At 34.7% G+C, this 20,706-nt stretch overlaps 2 protein-coding genes across 2 annotated transcripts in view; one reads left to right on the top strand and one right to left on the bottom strand.

The window, feature by feature from the left end:
• Positions 1–49: 49 nt before the first annotated feature.
• Positions 50–16,718, top strand: LOC102804477 (protein SPO16 homolog). The gene is made up of 6 exons (XM_078008886.2): positions 50–154; positions 856–973; positions 3,559–3,694; positions 4,660–4,761; positions 15,536–15,614; positions 16,564–16,718. Exons 2-6 carry the CDS (start codon positions 862–864, stop codon positions 16,714–16,716), a joined length of 582 nt encoding a protein of 193 aa, XP_077865012.2. The 5' UTR covers positions 50–154; positions 856–861; the 3' UTR covers positions 16,717–16,718.
• A 1,501-nt stretch (positions 16,719–18,219) lies between these two features.
• Positions 18,220–20,706, bottom strand: part of LOC100370254 (cubilin-like) — a 139,637-nt gene continuing 137,150 nt past the window's right edge. The window contains exon 66 of the mRNA XM_085495161.1: positions 18,220–20,464. Coding sequence (XP_085351287.1) covers positions 20,345–20,464 — 120 coding nt within the window. The 3' untranslated portion in view covers positions 18,220–20,344. The remainder of the gene's footprint in view (positions 20,465–20,706) is intronic.

Genomic DNA, 20,706 nt, shown 5'->3' with positions numbered 1-20,706 from the left:
GAAATTCATTCAGTATGCGCCACCAACGACAACAGCAAACAATCGCGTGGCGGCGCACTTCACTGTTTTTGCTTCAGTTTCGCCGGAATTTCAAAAGCTTGGTGCTGGGTTTGGATTTAGACCACTAACGGATATATTTTGTTCATTCTCGAAGGTAATACCACGGGCAAGCAACTAAGAATGGTTACTGTAAGCGTTTTTTCCTTTACATCGTGTGTTTAAAATTTAACTAGTTAAATTTGAACATTTCCCGTCAGCGACAGACTACAATTGGCGTACTTTCACGTTTCGTCGTGTCAGGATTTAGAATTTTCTCTGAAATATGCATAAATTGATGAGTCACTCTGAACACTAGCATGCTCTTAAACGAATCCATGGTATTAACACTATAAAGCTTAGTAAACAATGGCACAAGGGGTATACCAGTAGCTCACCTTTTTCGCTGTCTGTAAGTAACATGAATTGGGGAAATCACAGAAGAAACTATACGATCCTAACTAGAAGCTAATGTACAAGTACGTAAAAAGCTAATTATGTAGAACAGTTGAGCGGTTAGACAATCAGGGTGATGAATGAATAACAAATCTGCGCAGAAATTTAATTAAAAAAAAAGTCTACAGGTGAATTATCACGTTTTACAGCAATATCATACTGAAAAAAAAATTGCTCAAAATTGAAGTAAAAACAAATAATTCAGTTTCTCTACCATGTGTCCTCCCAGAATATGTAATGGTCATCCTGTGAGCATGTGTTTTTCATAGGTTTTCAAGACATTTTATCGTTGTAACTTAATTTGAATCATGAAAATTAAATTTAGACTGAATCAATACGTTGATATAGTCACATATTTTGTAGGTGAGTATGGCAGATTCTAGTGATGATGTGAACAGAAGTGCTGCATGGCCAGTTATTTTAAATTGCTCATTGCAGGAGAGTGAAATTGCAAGACTGCTACAGAATCACAAAGTTAGAGGTAAATGCATGCATTTCAGAAAAGAGTTTTTCAAAAATATCTAAAATATGTGTTTATACATGTGATATTCCATACTCATTGTGTACCTTCTTATCCTGTCACCGAGTGTATTCCCTTTTACATAGCTTGGTGGTCAATTTCATTTCAGATTCCATGATTGGTCAACTCAAAATTAGTTTTATGATTCATTGAAGCCATGTGAATTAATATGTGTAATATGTGCACCAAATTTTCTTTTCCAATAGTCGAACATCTCTGAGCAGTTCTGTAGATTCCGTAGTGATTGCGTTTCACAAATTTCACACTTTGTGACTGTTTAAAAACTTTAGCCCATTCTGTGCATGTCAATGAATGCAGTAGAAGGTTCAATATACTTTATTTTTGCTTGTAATTAATTTTTGCTGAAGGAATGATTCAGTGAAAATAAAATCCAGTGAATGTACTGTTTTCCCTATGTTTTACATTCAACTCGTCAAAAATCAGTGAAAATAAATTCCATACAAAAGACTCGAAAAGTCTCTTGAGCGAAAATGAATTCCAGCTAAAATAAAGTATCAGACTCGTGATCGGCAGACCCAAGTTCAAATCCTACCATAGGCTGAACATCAAAAGGGTAGACCCCCAACCCTGGGTGAGTGTGCCACAGACTCAATGGGAAGGCCAATTCCACTGGCCGAGATTCATTCACTAACGAATGTGACTTTGGGGGAACCTTGGTTAATGTCCGCAGGTGGTTGTGTTCGACCGGGTCTGGTTGACGCCTGAATAGTGCATTAAAATTGCTAATTGATAGGCAGCTCTGTCATGTAGTCCCAAACAGGAAATGACTTCTGTGAAGTACCGGTACCGTATTTTACAGTACATAAACAGCAATGAGTAAGCTATACGAATAAGCAAGATGCTATTAAAACAATTTGACATGAACTCTGACCATTTCTTTCAATTTGAAATCCATCTTCACATCATTTGTATATACCCTTATTTTTTATAAATCATTGTTGTCACTGAACACAATTTAACAAAATAGCAACTTCAATGCATCACGGCATATATTTTGTATCTCTTTAAAGTGCCTGTGAAATGGCTGCTATTTTCACACCTAAAATTATCCATTGATACATAAATATTATTAATTTTTATGTTTCTAAGCATAAATTATTTTTTTTAAGTGAAAAAATGCGTTTCTACAGCAACTTTATTTTTGTGTATTTTAAAACGAGGCTCCTCATTAGCTTCTCATTTGTATACAGAAATTCCCCCTGTGACGTCAGAAGGGGAAGTTGCTGGGTAGCTTGCATTGCCGATACATGTAAATAAGGCAAATTTCTTGTGCTGTTTTCTCGTCTTTGACTAAATTGTCACTTATGTACTTGTTCGTCGAGGAAGAATAGACCATAATGAACACATAGTATCAAGTTTGTTGCATGGGATTGAATCAGATGCGAAATATGTACGGTCTGGTGTAGCTAGTCACCGTGGTCGTCACAGTCACCGACGCACGTTTGTACACTGTCACTGGACATTGGACAAAATCAAATTTGACGCCTGAATCGTCTTGTTATTTAGCAGGTTATTAGGCACGTCACTACACTGTTTTATTTCATCGATCGTCTGGGTAAAAAAACACTTTTAGCCTGCGAAAATAAAAACAGCCTGAGGGCTGCGTAATTTCCTGTTTGTCCGACGCTTCGTTTTCGTGTCATTATCAAAATTACTGCTACCTTTTACATAACATGGGTGGTCTCTATAAAGCGATAATCAGGGTCGCAAAAAAGTCAAATCATTTGAAACACTTACTCGACGTCTCTCTCCCTTCTGAAAATCCGCCTCAGTGATCATGAGCTGGTCCGGAATCTATTTTTTTCGAAAACGGTTTGTATTGCGCCAGGTTTAAGTTGTCGGCGTTTCTCGTTAAAACCTAGTTTTGTCATGGACAAGGACAGTTTTTTGAAAAAAAGAATCCGAGGTGAAGTGGACACTACATATGGGGCTGTAAGGAGGAAGTCCTCCCCAACCTTTTCTCGTTATTTTCACGGCTTTCGTCCACTGATTTCGCACTTTTGAATCGATTGGAAACGTGTAAATACTTACACTATGACTATACGCATTACTGCAACAGCCCACAACACAACGTTTAACCATCATAAATGTTTGTTGTGAAAACAACTTCTAAAAATTCGGTCTCTCAAAAATAAAATAAAATAGACAAAAAAAAAACGCCGATTAAAAAATGTATATCGTTTTAAAGTATGTTGAATGACACAGTGATATAAAAGTACGGGCCAGGGGTATGGCTTCCTCTCATATTTTAGCATTTGGTGGCGCACTTTCGGTGAGAGTCGGAAATCCGGAAACAGTCGACCATTTCAGGATAGGTGGGCATGGCTACAGCACGGGAAATATCTCAAATTTACTTGGATACGTGTAATCATTTTCAGCAAAAAAATCAATAATTGCCCATTTCAGTGGGGCACAGATCTAAAATGGGAAGCGTGTGGGTGGGCATTGCACAGGCACTTTAATGTGTACTTGTATTAAAACTAATTCCAATTCAGTTAAAGTTAAATATTTAATTATCTCTGCAGTTTCTGAGAACACTATACAAGATACTTGCATCTTTCCACTGTCATCAGTAGCGTTTATGATCGTAAAATTGAATGAAGCAACAACTATCTGGCCACCAAACACCCCGTGGAAACTACAGCCAGATTTAGTAGAAAGGTAATTACCGGTACAGCCATTCTGAGAGTTGTCCAGACAATCAGTTAGCAATATGACTTGTAACTTTGCAAAACACTTTGCTTTGGTCCATTCTAGACTTGATAGTGTCGTCTCATTGATACACACACAGTTATATGGACTTACCAGCCATTCACTGCATCAGGAATCCACTGAAATGGTTTGAAAGCTAGTGCAAACCAAATTGGAACATTGTAATCAAATACTGTGGGTTTAGGTTTGGTTTGAAACAAGGTTAAAACATTTGTGAGTGATGGGTTATACAAATTAAAGAATGACTATTGTTTTGATCTCTTCTGTCAGCTGTGCTTACTCAGCAATACCAAGTACATGTACAATCATAGTCCACCAAACATGTACTTTTAGGTATGAAAGAACAGTGTTCTATCAGACCGAGACTATAACTTCAGTCTTGTGGGATGTGATGTGATGAGTTGAGGCACAGTCTGTGGTGGATTTCCAAAAATGAAATTCTGATGACAATTGATTTTACCCATTTATACTGTGTATTTCATGATTTTCATTTATTAAAATATGAATTCCTGACTAAAATATGATTTATTGTTATTTACTTATTCTGGTTGCATCACAGGCAGCTGTATGCATCAATTCCCGTATGATTTTAAACTTTACACAACCAGACTTTCTCACCCACATTTGTTTGCACTTTGCTTTAAATTCTTCAATATTTCTGAAAATGAGCCCTAATTTTGGAACCAACAGAGGAAATTTGAGTCAATTTTCAATTTTTATTAAAAAAAAATTGGACATTTTGGTCCCAATTTTTGTCTTCTGAAAGAAAGTGCAGATTATAAATGAGACTATTTTGTGAATTTGTGAAAAAAAAAAGAGGGAACAGGTGGTGAAAAGGATAAAGAGACCCACTGAATAATTGCAGAACATACTCTCATATAGTAATTCAGTGATATATGATCCCACTTTTACAGAATTGAAAGATTTAATACAGTTCATCGCCATGGTCACTTAATATTAATGGCTACCTTGTTTGGGCCTCATGAATTGTCAGTTTTCACAGCAGTCCAAGAAAGGTAGGAGCTCATTTTAATACATATGATTTCATTTATGAATGTTCAACAATCCTACAAATATACGTTTTTTTAGTCCTCGTTCTGACGAAGTCCAAAAACGGGGACTATTAATTTGGGTTCGTTCCATTCGTACGTATGTATGTCCGGAGCTATATCACGAACACCCATTGACAAATTTCATTCAAACTTTACATAAAGACAATACATAATGTCTTACATATGCGCGTCAAGTTACTTTATGATCAGAGAAAAAATAGCCGACTGGTGGCCATTTTAGATATAAAATTTGCTATTTCTGATACCTAAACATGTCCGCAGCAGTTTCTCAGAAATAACTGGGCCGATTTGAAACAAAGTTGGTATGATGATCATACAAATTGGGTTGTAGGTGCACGTCATTTTTTTTTCAGGATTTGAACAAATATGGCAATGAACGTTTCTGTTTAAATTTTGTACAAAGATAGTATACCAAGAGATACATCTGCACCAACATGATTTTTGTGATTCAATTCAATATGGCTGGTCGACGCCAAATTTTCATGTAAAAGCGCTAAATCGTCATTTTTACATGTCCGGAGCTGTTTCTCAGAGATGACTTGGCCAATTTGGATCAAACTTGGTATGATGATCATACATATTTGGTTATAGGTGCATGTCATACTTTTTCACTGATTCAAACAAATATGGCCGACTGGCGGCCATTTTGTTTTTCATGGTACCCATGCTACTTTCTCTTGAATGCAATGAACGTTCTCTTTCAATTTTGTACAAAGATAGTATACCAAGGGATACATTTGTACCAACATTATTTTTGTGATTCGATTCAATGTGGTTGACAGATGCCCAAATTTCCTGTAAAAGTGTTAAATCATCATTTTTTACATGTCCAAGGCTGTTTCTCAGAGATGACTCAGCCAATTTAGATCAAAGTTGATATGTTGATCATACATTTTGGGTTATAGGTGCACGTCATATTTTTTCTGTGATTCAAACTAATATGGCTAACTGGTGGCCATTTTGTTAGTCCCCGTTCAGGCGCAGCCTGAAAAGGGGACTTTATAATTCAGGTTATGTCCATTTTTCCCGTCTCTAACATTTTCTCAGAAATTCTACAGCAGATATCAGTGAAACTTGGCAGGTTGATGAACAAGTCTCTGCTAAGTATGCACATAATTTTTTTTCCAGATCTGAAAATCCCAAGTGGGTCTTTTTCACGATTTTCATCAAAAATTACCTCTCCCGGCAACATTGACAGAACGTCTGCGCATGCTCAGAATAAATTAATTACTGTAAAATACTTTATTTTTGCTTGCAACATTTTTTTGCTATTTTCGCTGAAGGAATGTTTCAGTTAAAATAAAATCCAGCGAATATACCCTTTTCTTATATTTTACAGTCAACTTGTCAAAAATCAATGAAAATAAATTCAATACAAAACACCCAGAAAAAGTCTTTTCAGCTAATGATAATTCCAGCTGAAATAAAATATTTTACAGTAGATTAGATCTGTGAGTAACGCTGCTGTTATTACGGCACGTGATTTCTCCATTGCGTGCAATTTATTATAGTACTGTTTATACATGTATTCTGTTCGGCTCAGTGGTCTCATTCACTAGTTACTAGAAGAACTAGTAACTTTATTTGATTTCAAGAACTTCAAGAAGGCGGCATAAGAAACGTGTTTGCAAAGGTAAGTTCTCCAGTTTCAGCAAAATTGAATGTTTATTGGGGTACAATTGGTGTACATTCCGTGACGTACGGACGTTAATATTATGATGATTGCCAGCTATATATTCTTGTGAAAAGCCAAAAAAGCAAACAATTGTCTCCAATCTACGAAACTAGTTCGTAAACTGTCAAATTATTGTACATGGGAACATAGCTTTCAAATAAATCGATATCCGGTCTTTTGCTTGTGTCGCGTTTTCTGAAATATCCACAACTCGGGGTTGGGGGTGGTGGTGATTGTGTGTCCCTGTATCGATCAATTTATTCTTTATATAATAGTAGGTTGCCTATGATTATATTCGTATTTTTTATGTTGTGAGCATTAAACTGTTAGTTGTAATGAAGATTTTGCCGATCTCCTGCGATTCAACATGGCGGATGTACAGTGACAACACGTGTATGGACGGTCGGTCGAGTAGTCTGCAACGGACCATGAAATCGCCCGGCGTTTTTTCGGCAGTTTTCTTTTTAATATTTTGGATATTTCATTCACTCCTGACGCCTAAAAGAGTCTAATTTATATTTTACCGTAGTCATCGACACCTATTCAAGAGTATGATGTTTAATGTGAATAGCCTGAATGCGTAAGCTAAGCTTCGTTTCGACAATGAGCTGTGTTATTTCTGTGAACAATGTTTAATTATTCTTTGAATGCTCAGTTTTTTTTTAAACAACTAATTTTTGGATTAAAAAAAAAAAATCATGACGTTTTCCCAGTCAAAATAGCATAAAGATCTTGCTACAACATCAGTGAATCTCTACAGTACCGCGTTGCGTTCACCACGAGGTCACTGAACCGTATTAACATATTTAAATGAGCCCACGTGTAAATGGAAACATGGCGGATATTGAATCGTATCGAGCATTTACATTCGACTGAAATCATTCGTTTACGATGAAACTAAGTTGAATATTACTTCAAATTCATAAAAATTCAATGAATTAATTTTTTGTGCGTTATTATAATCATTACTGAATAATAATCAACAATTGCAATACTTCGAAAACAAGAAAACAAGTAAGTTATTCACTTGCGAAACACAGAATGACCAGATTGTGCTACCGTGATCATTCGCTACCGGTACTAACCACTAAGCAATGTATTCGTGTTTGTATTATTCGAAACTTCTTTTAGAACATACTTTACTTTTCGTTATCAACAAAATTATATTAAAAATAATGCATATTACATTATGTGATTTGGGGGGGGGGGGTTCAATTCCAACATTTCGCGGTGCCTATGAACCAAAGGCCTTTCACTCTTCTGAGTGTGACACCTAAACCAGAGGTTTTATGGTGTATAAACTGGCACTAAATGAAAAGGCCGTTGAACCTTATTCAAATTTATAAATACATGTTATTATGTATTTCATTATGAAAACTGACTAAATTAAATGTGATCTTATTTTTAATTGTTTGAACAGAATGATTTATATCGGTAATGACGTTTTCATCCAATATTAATTGTGCAATTGTTAAAATGCCTACCTACACATTTATTGTTTTTGTTTTTGTTTCTGAAATAGACATTTGTAAAAAAAAATTAAAAATCATGCTTGATTAAAATTAAAAAAAAAAAAAGATGTAGCCATGTAGCCCCTTTCTGTTATCTGTTTCCAACTTCTTCCAAAGTAAAACTGGCAAAGGCATGTAATTGCCATACAATCATCATTTGTGGCAAAACTTGTATGTTATTGAAAATCTTTATTTTGTTGTCTGTGAATCAAAATATTTTCAAACAATCAGTCTTCTGATGACACTACACTGCGCATTTATGCACAGTCAGTATCCCAATGCGCGATCTCAGCTTACTAAGTGATGATGGTGGTTGAAATGGAAAACCGAATACAAAAATCCAGGAACATCTCAAACGAATTTCCGTCTGCTGTGAATGCATGTTTCGTTGCATCAAATAAATAACCCAATTTTATGACAGAAGCTTGCGATCTTGTGCCATACAGGGTCAAGTGATTAAGCAATAAAAAATGTGGTTTTATGTATCAGGTTATTGAATGTATCCAAAAACATGGTACCAATGATCTGAAATTTCAGGAGTGCTCGCTGAAGGTTTATCAATCCTGCGTATTGTCTTGTTCTTTTTCAATCCTGCATTTCAGTTACTAGAATTTATACTTAAAAAATAGTTTCTGTTTTTCTTCTAATAACTCGGCCACTCTCAAAAACAAATATTTTTCCATGGTCGAAATGCAAGAAGAATACAAAACTACTGTGATTGCATAGCGATACCTGTAGGGCCATTGTCAATTAGTTCGCCTGATCAACACAGCGTTATACATAGGGCTGATATTGAATCACGGAGAGTAAAATCTTGTGATACTAATCTCTAGAACCACTCAGATTGGTTCATATGTCTTATGAACCCACATGTGTATATCTTGGACAATACTCATTTTAAACTTTTTTTTTTTTTTTTTTTTTTTTTTTTTACAGTGGTGCTGTGAACTGCTTCAATCTCGCAAGGCAATTTTTTCTGGGTTCCTACAACGTGGAGTGTCAGGGACTTTAGTGAAATGTTGTACACAAATTTCACAAAATCCTGAATATATCTAGAAGTGAAAATTAAATGGTTTACAGTATTTAATAATGATTGAAATACAATAATATCACTGCACTAAAAAGACTTCGAACACTTATTGTTACTTCTCCATTGAAGGTTATGAGCAGACCAACCTTTATCACTACTGGCTTTCTTAATTATTACATGTACTTGCTCTGAAAACATAGCTTTTACAATTGTTTAAATTAACAGATGTTGTTCTATGTACAATGAATACATTTTAAATAATAAACCTTACTGTGTTAACAAATTGTATTTGACAACATGAGAATGAATCTGATGTCCAGTGGTGATGTTGAAACAAACCCAGGTCCTGGTAATATACTAAGACCTGATTAACAAAGTCATGTACATCAAGGTTCACTCAGATTTATGAATGCAGTTTCTTGAGCAAGTATACATGTATGACAAATACAGTGTAGTTTTGTTGCACTTGTGTACTCTGAGATTCTGAACATGGGTCAGTGGAAGTTTTTAGTTGTTAGTACAAAACTAGATTATGGGAAATCACTTGATGATGAGTTGTACCCACAAAGAGTACATATTTATTCACCTGTTTGCAGATGTTCCTTGTACTACCTGTATTTTATAATCAAATAATTGGGACTGTGACATTTCATGTCTTGTTTTTCACGATTCCCATGAATGCAATGAACATTTCTGTTTAAATTTTGTACAAAGACAGTTTACCAATAGATACATTAACATGAACATTATTTTTGGAATTTGATTCAATGTGACTGTCCAATGACCAATTCTCATGTAAAAGCACTAAATCATATTTTTTTTTTACAAATCTATCTCCTATTAAGGTAGCGAGAAGGGTTTTGTGACATTTTTGAATAAAACATTCTCTGTCTGTTGTCTCGTTCAGAACAGTAATTTAGCTTATATATTTCAAAAGACTAAGTATAGAGATACAAGTTCGCACAAACTGGACAGTCATTGTTTACATAATTATCATGTGACATTAAAAATGGCGAACCTTGTAAAAATGACTAAGTCCGCGATTGCGAGAGCACACTGCGGAATTTCCTGGTGAATTTACGTCATGCATTTTCCGTAATCAAGTCCATTGAAATGTGTCCCCGGTAATCAAAAGACATATTATTCCGTTTTCTATGCAGGTTTGTTTTTTTGTCCCCAAATTATTTCATACTTGGCACCTTTAACAGACTATTATTCTGTGACAAAGCATTTTCTTTAAAAACCCAGACATATTTTGCACCATCATTATCTTTTGAACGATAACGCACTTGATTTGGCGGCGGTCCCAATGAGTCGTACTCAGTCAAAACTTCAATTCGAGAATAACGCGAAAAACAGTTTTGCTTAATAAAACACTGTAGATTTGCTGCATTATTATAAATATACACTAAAAATGGCCAAACATATTAACCTCTGATATCATAGAACTCACAAAGAGTGTCAGATAATGAATAATTTCAAGCTCGAGCGTGAAAAATGAAGAAAACTGCTGGCATTTGAGTCCGTACTCCAGGAACGTTCGGGTTTCCATTGTTATGCAAACGAACAACGAGGGATAATCCTCTGACAAACATTATTGTCCCACTGTACACGCTGACAGTTTACAAACAAACTAATCCTTCAAGTGTCTCTGATAAGAGATCTAATAGAACGGTTTTCATGATGAAACAAAATGGCCGATGTTTGAAAAAAAAATTGCTGTTTCGTCTGTCAACGCTTTCTTTTCTTCGCCATTGCGTTAGAAAAAATATCAGTAAAATAGAATATTGAATTAAAAAACAAAACGATTTAAAAGAAAGTTGCGCAAAGTTACAGTACTTATTTCGCACAACCTCCCGCCTGCTTCCGCTTTCCAATCACTTTTTTTTCTCGCTTTTGCGACCGCTTGTTGAATTCGACCGGACAATTTCCGCTTTATTTTCGACCGCGCAAACCCCGAAATATCACCGCTCGGCCGCCTGCTCGCGCGCATTTAAAATTCGGATTAATAGAAAAATTTCAGAGGTTCACATTGTCTTATAATTGTCTTTCTGGTTTTTATGAATGTTGAACAGCTGACAACAGTTCAAATACTTTTTCTTTAAACTATCTATAATTATATGCACGCAATCTGACCCTTTGACCTCGATTTGGCTTGGACTGAATATTTTATTTTAAACAATATTCTGATGTGAAATACAAGTTGTATTTCAACACAAGTACAACATGGTTGTCTGGGTTTTCTTTCCTGATTGTTGAGTCTTCGCAATGTGTTTTGTATAATTATTGTTGTTTTCCCCGAGGCAAAGACAAGCTGAAGGACCATGAAGCTAAATGGCAGTCCAGGCATGAGATGAGTGAAAGGAAATATTTCTAAGCCTAAAATAAAACCTGAATATTACACCTCTTTGTGTATTTGTTAATTTTACATATGTTTTACATGTCAGTATGTCTGTAAATATCTAGAAAAATGTCGTTTTTTGTTGATAATTTCGATTGTTTGGAATATCTGTCGACAGCGTCCCAATAATTTGTTTGGAATGTCGACCCCAGTTGGTTTCTCCATACTGAGTTTAGGAAGGGCGTCGATCAACACAATCAGCCGAGACAGGACAAACATTGACCGTAATTCATGTGGATCATGTTCGTAATTTGTGGGCTGAAACCCCAAATAATTAAACAAGTATTATTATTATAATATATATTTTATTTTACATCGCAAAACTACAACAGAGCTAGAGTTGTTCACGGTGAAACAGCCGCATTGAAGACGATGCAACTTCAACTAGCCATTTCTTAACTGTGGGTGTGGTTCTTTTGCGAGGTCCTGTTGATAATACGGACAAATATGGTTCTGTGACCCAGGTCGTGCTCCGATCATGTGACTTTCAGCCAATCAAAGATGTTGTAACAAAGTATATTTGACGCTAATTGAAGGGTCATCGTACCATCCAATTTCCGGCGTCGATTCATATAGTGTTTTTGTGCTGTGACAGGCTTCAAAATTATTCGCTGAAAAACATCGGTATATTTTGACAAACGGATGGAATTTGTCCTCAGTTCAAAAAGAAAATACTAGGCTTAGATACATTAGAGTCCACGGCAAATCAGTTTTTTCTGCAAGTTGGGAAATAAAGCAAACCAGAGTAAGGTCGATGATTTTCAGCCCTGAAGGACTTCCGTGTGAATCCTGAGTTTCGAATTGTTCATCGACTGGCTACCAAATATTTTTTTTTTAAGCCCAATAAATTATTCATACATGTCAAGCTCTGTTCGATTTTTTCAGGGCATGTGGCCGTTTTTAGTCGAAAGTATTTTTTGTGGGAACACTTTTAACGGTACATATACAGTACAGACTGAACTCATTCAATGATCGTGACTTATTTTTGAAAATTGAATGTCAAATTTTACCAGACCGGCCGACGTGGATTTGGTATCGTTATTTTTGGTATCGTTTCTCTGCTCTGTCAAAATGAGTTACCTATGCTTTCTTCACGTAACTGTCTCATTAAAATAACAAGCAGCCTGTCGGCTGAGATAGCTCCGCTGTTAGCAATGCACATGGCAATTAAAGAACAGAAGATATCATTAGAAAATGAACAAATCTGAGAGAGGTCCACATGTAGTACCTATATGTATAATATATCAAAGCAATTGGACTTGCGGTTTTCAACAAGAAGTCGAAAATATCACTTTTTACCAAAAATTACAAAAATATTCATCAAAATTAAAGAATTAGAGATATCATTATGAAATGAACAAATCTGAGAGAGGTCCACATGTAGTACCTATATATGTAATATCAAAGCAATTGGACTTGCGGTTTTCAACAAGAAGTCGAAAATATCACTTTTTACCAAAAATTACAAAAATATTCACCGAAATTAGAGAATTAAAGATATCATTACAAAATGAACAAATCTGAGAGAGGTCCACATGTAGTACCTATATATGTAATATCAAAGCAATTGGACTTGCGGTTTTCAACAAGAAGTCGAAAATATCACTTTTTACCAAAAATGACAAAAATATTCACCAAAATTAGAGAATTAAAGATATCATTACAAAATGAACAAATCTGAGAGAGGTCCACATGTAGTACCTATATATGTAATATCAAAGCAATTGGACTTGCGGTTTTCAACAAGAAGTCGAAAATATCACTTTTTACTAAAAATGACAAAAATATTCACCAAAATTGGAGAATTGAAGATATCATCATGAAATGAACAAATCTGAGAGAGGTCTACCCAAGGTACATATACACCAAGTATCAACGCATTCAGGCTTGTAGTTTTCAAGAAGAAGTCGAAAAAGTAAAACATTGACGACGGACGACGACGACGACGACGACGGACAATCACTCATATGATAAGCTCCGCTCGACAAAGTCGACAGCGGAGCTAATAAAAAATATTACATCTAGAACAATCACCCAAAACACGTAACAAGAGGTCACTGTTCAAGTTGCTTTCACAATACAAGTGTCATACAACTATTAGATTTGAAGTGTCGTTCTGAATTTAATAATAGTTAATACTAGTTGTATGTTTACACTTTACTATCAAAACCACCATTTCGACCACTCATGTGCCAGTGGCCGGTGTTTCAATGAGCGTGCAAGCAAAAAAAACGTGATTAAAATGCGGTCAGTTTCCGGTCGGACAAGACCGTGTGGTCGGAAATTAAGCGTTAAGTGGTCGATGTAAAAGCGGAAGGTTGGGCGAAATGAGTACTGTATGCCCGGACTGTTTGACCATGTTTCTTCGACGAAGTCTCAACTGACAATAATGCTGACAGTGGACGTTAGATAAACACGCATTGTTTGTGACGAAAAGCTTATCACCCGTTATATCAGACTCGTCAACAACAGAGTATACAGATAAGATGTTATCATTTAAACTCTTCCATAGATAAACACTATGCAAATATCCACGAAACGGCAGTTGTAGTCTTTTCTTCTAGCATTTTAAAACACTAATTTAAGCTACGTTATTTTGCAATTTTGATCTTTTGTAAACCTGGGATGATGTATCAAGGTCTAAAGTAACCGTTTTATCAATTTTTGAAAAATCAAGAAAAAAGTGAAAAGTTCCTTTCCTGCTACCTTAAGGGTTTCAATCTAATCTTAGTGACTTCATCAGCATCAAATTGATATGTCAGATCACAAAATTTCGGACGAGGATTGTGTCATTAACAATGACTTGTTTACATATCAATAACATTCATAATAAATCAACTCATAACCAGCGATTCTTAGTGTAAGAATAAATCAGAATAATCACTAGCTATATCAAATGATACTTGCCATAAAATAGGAGACGGAACGGCAACGAACGCAGTTGCTCTATTACATCCTAAAAGAAAATTGTCATTTCTTCTTTGGTTTTTAGCATAGTAAAGCTTATTTATAATAAGTATAATTAGTGATGAAAGAGTGACGAATACATTTTTCATTAGATTGCAAATAATTTTACTTGATTGATAGGCAAAATTCTAGCAACATAATTAGACTATAGTGTGACGTGGGAAAGCAGCGGAATTTGTTAGTCTGTACACAGGCTATGAAGAAAGGTAATACGTCTAATACTGAATTTATATGTGACATGTTTCACGCAGGAACTTGTGGTGGCTTGATGTAGACTTGGCTTTTTGCTGTCACCCGTGTTATATGCTTGATCTATGCCATGCGAGATCTTTGCTACTTAGCATATGAACGCATCCCAGCTCTATGTTCTATTATAAAATGAGTGCATGTACATGTATCGCAGATTGTTTAGCAATAACAATGACTTTTTAACGGTAAGCCACAACTGCAAAGTTATAATTAAAATGTCAATGGCTGAGAAGTCTGAAATATATAGAAATATTAAAAATATTAAAAACAGTTGTAAAATGCCTCACTTGCTATGACAGTACCGCAAAATTAGTAGCTGCATCCCTAATAGAAGTCGCACCCATTCTTTTTGAACAATTGAGAAGCACAAATTCATCATTTCTCATATGCATAGATGCTCTAATAGGAGCCACATCCTCTGTGTTGTATTGTACCATTTTAATAGAAACCATGGATTCTATTACAGGGTATTCTCAGGGTATCTGCTTATTATAACAATTTCCAGCTTTATACCTCATTTCATGTTACCCTAATTGTTTTTGAATAGACCTGATGCATGATCCCTAAAGGTCACACATCCTGGTATTTTTTGAGGGTACATTTGCATATTACAGCATTAATTTCCGATATTATAATTTTGCCATGTTGAACAGTTTTTGAATTTCAACTGCTTGCATTTTCGAGGAAATAATCAGGAAATTCTCATCGACTGAATTTGCACCTCCAGAAATACCAGGATGTACGACCTTTTGAAGATCATGCATATGGCTAACTTCATTGCTTGTAATTTCTCCTATTACACCCAAAAGTAGCAGGTCATAAACTTATTTGCAATGTACAATAATTAAATCATTGCAAGCTGTTGACTTTATGTTTTGTTGCAGATTTATGAATACTAAACTATCAATACTGCCAGCTCACAACACCAATGAAGCTGTAGATAACATGTTGACAGTTGCAAAGGTAATAGTTGTTAAATAAGCTACACAATGTATATACTGGTACTTGCTGAAATGATGAAATTCCATGCAAATGATAAATGATTGGATGATAAACTGGTTTTGAAAGGCTTGTTATCATGCAGTATGCCTGAATTTCACATAATTTAGAAGGTTCAACCCGAATTAGAGAATTAGAAAAAAAAATGGGGTCAGCTGCCAATTTTTCGAGATACAACTTAACAGAGAATGGTTGGAGTTTTCATGGTGAGATTATTTCGTAAAGTCGTATATTATTGATGTTAATCCTAATTTGTTAAAACATTTTCAAATAATAGTTTTCTATTACAAACAATGAAAAGTAATCTCCCATAATGCAGTACAGTAACATGCTCAGTAGTGCATAATTTGGTTTCATGTCCTTTACGCATATTGTCACGTGGGATCTGTAAACACTGACATTTTACAAGCAAGTTGTAAACTGAAAACAGACTTCTCAAGGTAGAGTGAACTAAGTGAGTATTGGTTACCAAATCCGGGAGGAGAATAACACACTGGAGGAGCACCTGTAGATGTTAATTGCTCAACTGCTAGGCCTGGAACAGAGTCTTAAATACTCACGAAATGTTCCATACAATGTATCAATATCATTATGCAAATAACTTAAGTAAACGTCATAGCCTCAAATCATCACACAAGTACTCATGCAACATTGCTATAATTAGTCCCAGTTTGGTCTCCACCCGTACATTCAAATTTAAGAACTCCGTGGACCAAATCATTCTTGCATGTGCCGAGTACTTTATCTGGGACATATGCACATACAGTGGTTTACTGATTCAATCAAAGATGGCTGACACATTACTTTATTTTTGGCATGAATAACATTTCCCCTAATTCCAACGGGGACTACATCATTAACAATAACTTGTTGAAATGTAATACATAAGTATATTTTTCCTAATATTTGACAGGCTACTTGTAAACCGGCATCAGAGATTATAAGTCAGCGTGTGAATCATATGACAACCAATCATCTGTCAGCGGATTATATTATGCAAATACTTAGTAAAATTGGAATCAATGGTCATCATATCCTTTTAACAGTTTCAGTTCAAACAAAATAAAACTTCACCTCTGCATGTCTGCACCTCAGACATGCCTGGACCAATCATTTTCAAACTTTACATCTTGGCTCACATGGCAAATGAATTTGTCTCACAATCATATTCAAGGTAGCCGAATGGTAGTCATTTCAATGCTCAAAAACATAGTTAAACTACTCATGGCTTGCCCTGTATATGCAAGGTGGGCAGGCAATAACATAGGGTGGGGATATCATTACATATGTGGGGCTGTTTTCCCCACAGACTAATAATTTAACACTGTAAATTCTGATGGTATGTAAATAATAATTGTAATCAAACATATTTATTTTTTGTGTTCATTTCTGTCATTGTTAAAGTGGAATTCAATGACGATGCAATTTTAACCAACAAGTCTTACTATTTTCTCTAATCTGGCACATGATGAATGAAAATTATCTTTTGGTAAATTTCTCGAGTGGGGTGCTGGACTATGTGTCCCCCCAAAAAACATGGTTTTGTGTACCCAGGGCATTAAGTCAAAAGAGTATGGTACTTTATAAAATGCAGTATGGAACTAGAAAAAAACAATTTTTTTTTAGCTCTATGATCCAACCAAAGAATGACATACAGAACTTGTAAACTGCCTTAAAATTCAGAAAAATATTCATGAATTTCTCAAGTAGGGCTAAAATATGTAACAGTAAACATTGCAGTCAGACTTTCATTAATGTACATTTCCTTAATGATATTTACAGTGTCTTGTCTTACAGAGTGGTTGTGCTACACTGAGTAAGATTGCCAACGCTACCAGGGAAGAATTATTGGACTGTAGTTTAGACTCCGCCACTGTTCAACACATCCTGCAGTTTTTTGCCAAGGATTGCATATTGCTGTAATCATAGTACAGAACTCAGTTTGTCACGCTACATGATATTTTAATTGATATTGGAATACATGTCAAAGGCAATGGTTGCAAGTCTCTGTTGGAATGAAATTATACACTAGGACATGGCAGGAATTGATCCTGCAATTTCAATAATCTCCAACCAGTTCTCGAAGGGCAAGTAAACTTCTAATGATGAAATTGTGAAGGAAAAGCCACTCCTTGGACATACTGTTGTTTCCCTAGCATTTAGATTACTCCCCTTTCCTAAATGAAAATTGATGAGAGCTATTAACAACAAAGTACGTGCCCCCTGTACAAGTTCTCAAATTCAAATCCTCATTTCACCATCGGTGCTACACTGATGCAAGTGTTGATGTTAAGGCATATTTTAATAGTCCAACTAACTATTGTTAGTTTATACCGAAAAATCTGTATTAAAAGTTGCAGTTCTTTTTGAACAACTGAGAAGCAAAAATTCACCATTTCTCATGTGTAGATGCTCGAATAGAAGCCGTATCCCTTCCGTTTCATTGTATCATTTAATAGAATCCGCGGCTTCTAATACAGATTTGACTAGAGGAGATACAGTATCAGTGATTCCTACAAAAGGCACATAATAATGACATAATTTGAATAAATGCTACATGAACTACTGATTCTGTATAAATGTCATTTTTTATTTCTGCATAATTACAAAAGCTTCATAATACGAGTACGGTATCATATCATAACCACAGAAATTACCCGAAGCTTATTTCATTTGGTCATTTACAAAATAATTCAGCCATTTTGTATTCCCCTTTCCCAGGCAATCAAAATGTATACTTATATTTAGTATATGAAAGTGCATTTCTTTCCCCCATTTTAAAATTTTATTTTACAATTGTTTGCATTGAAAAGCTGTACAGTAGAAGGTAGTAAAATTGCCGATTGAACCTCTTTATTGTAATGGAGTTAGCTTTTTTTGATAAAAATATTAACGTCTCATTAGAAAACAATGCTATGTACACCAGTAATTCTTTAAAGCTGCATTATGATAGTAGAACAAATGCTATGCAGTCACATTGAAAAAGTTAATAAGTCATTTTTTACCCCTCAGAAGTGGCTTGTTTAAAAACACTAGCTAGCAGCTGCTCAATTTACAATATTCGATTTATTAGAAGATTTTATTAAATTTAAAAATAAATTCCCAGTAAAGTGATTACATGAGGTTTAATAATTTTTTTATACAAGTGCCATTTTGTAAATTTTTTTTTGGCTCAGTATATAATGGGTTAAAAAAAAAAACAACTCAAATTTATGCTTGCTAAATAAAGCAAACTTTAATATTTAAACAACATGCACGCTTTAGGTGACAAAGTATGATTCATCGCACCCTTTTTGACAGTCATCAATTTCCAGAATGTCAACATGGATCTAATGTGAATGTTTTCACTCTGGTAATTGTTTTATGCATCAAACCATTGAGGTATGTTTATACCTCTATGATCAGCAAACGTCAAATCATACTGGTGTTAATTGGATATAATTTCTCATTGGTTACAGGTGAAAAGTGCCAAAACGTTTGGAGTAAAATAGAAAACTAGTGGAAATTCTTAACATTGCACATTTTTTTATTTATGCATAGGAGTTGGCAAGCTCTTGAAATGTGAAATATATTGGAGGTAGAAACAGTTTTGTCATGAAAAATAACTAAAATTAGGTTTTTTATATTTTGCCCAATTCCAGGAGAAACGGAGCTGAGTCTCTGTTTGTATAGCAATAGGTGCTACATTTCTTCCCGATATTACTGAATTACCAATGATATGTCAATTTTAGTCATTTTGTGTGTGTATGTGTGTGCATTGTCCTTACATGAAAAATGAAACCATTCCATTTAAGTGGCTATACATGTATATAAAATAAAGTCAATTTCCAGGAATGTGCGTCTTGGTATCAAATTTACGATTAGGGTTGATGCACAGTATACCTACCTATTTAATAAATTTAACATAGGTTAAATGGCATTCAAGTTAAGTGAATTTGACTAGATACAGTTATTTCAACCCTAAGTAGAGATGCAAATGACTAATTAAACTACTGCAAAATACTTTATTTTCACTTGGAATTAATTTTCGCTAAAGGAATGATTCAGTGAAAATAAAATCCAGCGAATAAACCTTTTTTCCTATATTTTACATTCAACTTGTCAAAAAATCAGTGAAAAATAAATTCCTGCTAAAATAAAGTATTCTACAGTATAATTGAATTCCTATATAGAGGTACAATTAAATTGATTTTAATGTAACTAAATTTAAGTTTATAATAGTTTTACTTTTCATGGGAGTTCTGTGTACATGTGTTTTGATATCTATGGAATAAATTTAACACCCCAAAACAAAAGGTTACAAACAAGAACATCAAACTGTTTTGAAGATAAATATAAACGAGACATTACTGAAATAATACTGCACATAACATGTAGAAAATTAATTCGAAAACGCATGAAGATATTTTTTGGCACATCCAATGTTAGTTACAAATTGACACTCAATTTTTTGGCATGATTATTACAACATTTTTTCATACTCATTTTCTGAAACTTTTGTGTACATTTTCATATTGAAAAAGATGTAAACAATTCCATTGGATTTTTTTTTAACAAGAAAAGGATGGTTCTGATTAAAAGTTATTTCCATTCACTATTGGTTTTTGTTTAAAAAACATGTATCCCAATTTTTAAACATATTTGTAGAGATTTGAAAAAAAGATTTTAAAATACTTTATCAAAATTTCATAGGTCTAGCTATTGAATTTGATACGGAAACCTGGGCTCACTTCTCCTTCTGGTGTTGTGCTATCAGTTGTGAATCGGAAAAACATACTTCTCCCCAACTGTGACTGTCGGCTGGCTGGCAGATCCTGCAAATTAAAAAATATTTTTCATTAAAGAATTCTTGAAATAATTACTGATTATCAAAGTGTATAAGTTTGTTCCAGTAAATTCCATCACAGGTACACGTTCTTAACCTTTTCACAAGTTCGTAAAATAATTTATAGTCTTCACATTCCTTCAGATGATTAGGACAAAAATAGACAAATTGTTTTAAGTAAAAACTGAAAATTGACATATATTGTGTTTGCTCAAAAATGGATTCATTTCC

The sequence above is a fragment of the Saccoglossus kowalevskii genome, chromosome 21 (genome assembly GCF_978046115.1).
Source record: "Saccoglossus kowalevskii chromosome 21, keSacKowa6.1, whole genome shotgun sequence".
In the NCBI taxonomy this organism is placed as follows: Eukaryota; Metazoa; Hemichordata; class Enteropneusta; family Harrimaniidae; genus Saccoglossus; species Saccoglossus kowalevskii.
Note: the sequence above shows the minus strand (reverse complement) of the source record. Positions and strands in the feature narration are given on the sequence as shown.

Excerpts from the sequence above, each read along its gene's own strand:
- LOC102804477 (XM_078008886.2), top strand. The coding sequence starts at position 862 with ATGGCAGATTCTAGTGATGATGTGAACAGAAGTGCTGCATGGCCAGTT. Across the intron at positions 974-3,558 it reads ACAGAATCACAAAGTTAGAG|TTTCTGAGAACACTATACAA; the intron begins GTAAATGCATGC and ends TTATCTCTGCAG. Across the intron at positions 4,762-15,535 it reads TTCACAGCAGTCCAAGAAAG|ATTTATGAATACTAAACTAT; the intron begins GTAGGAGCTCAT and ends GTTTTGTTGCAG.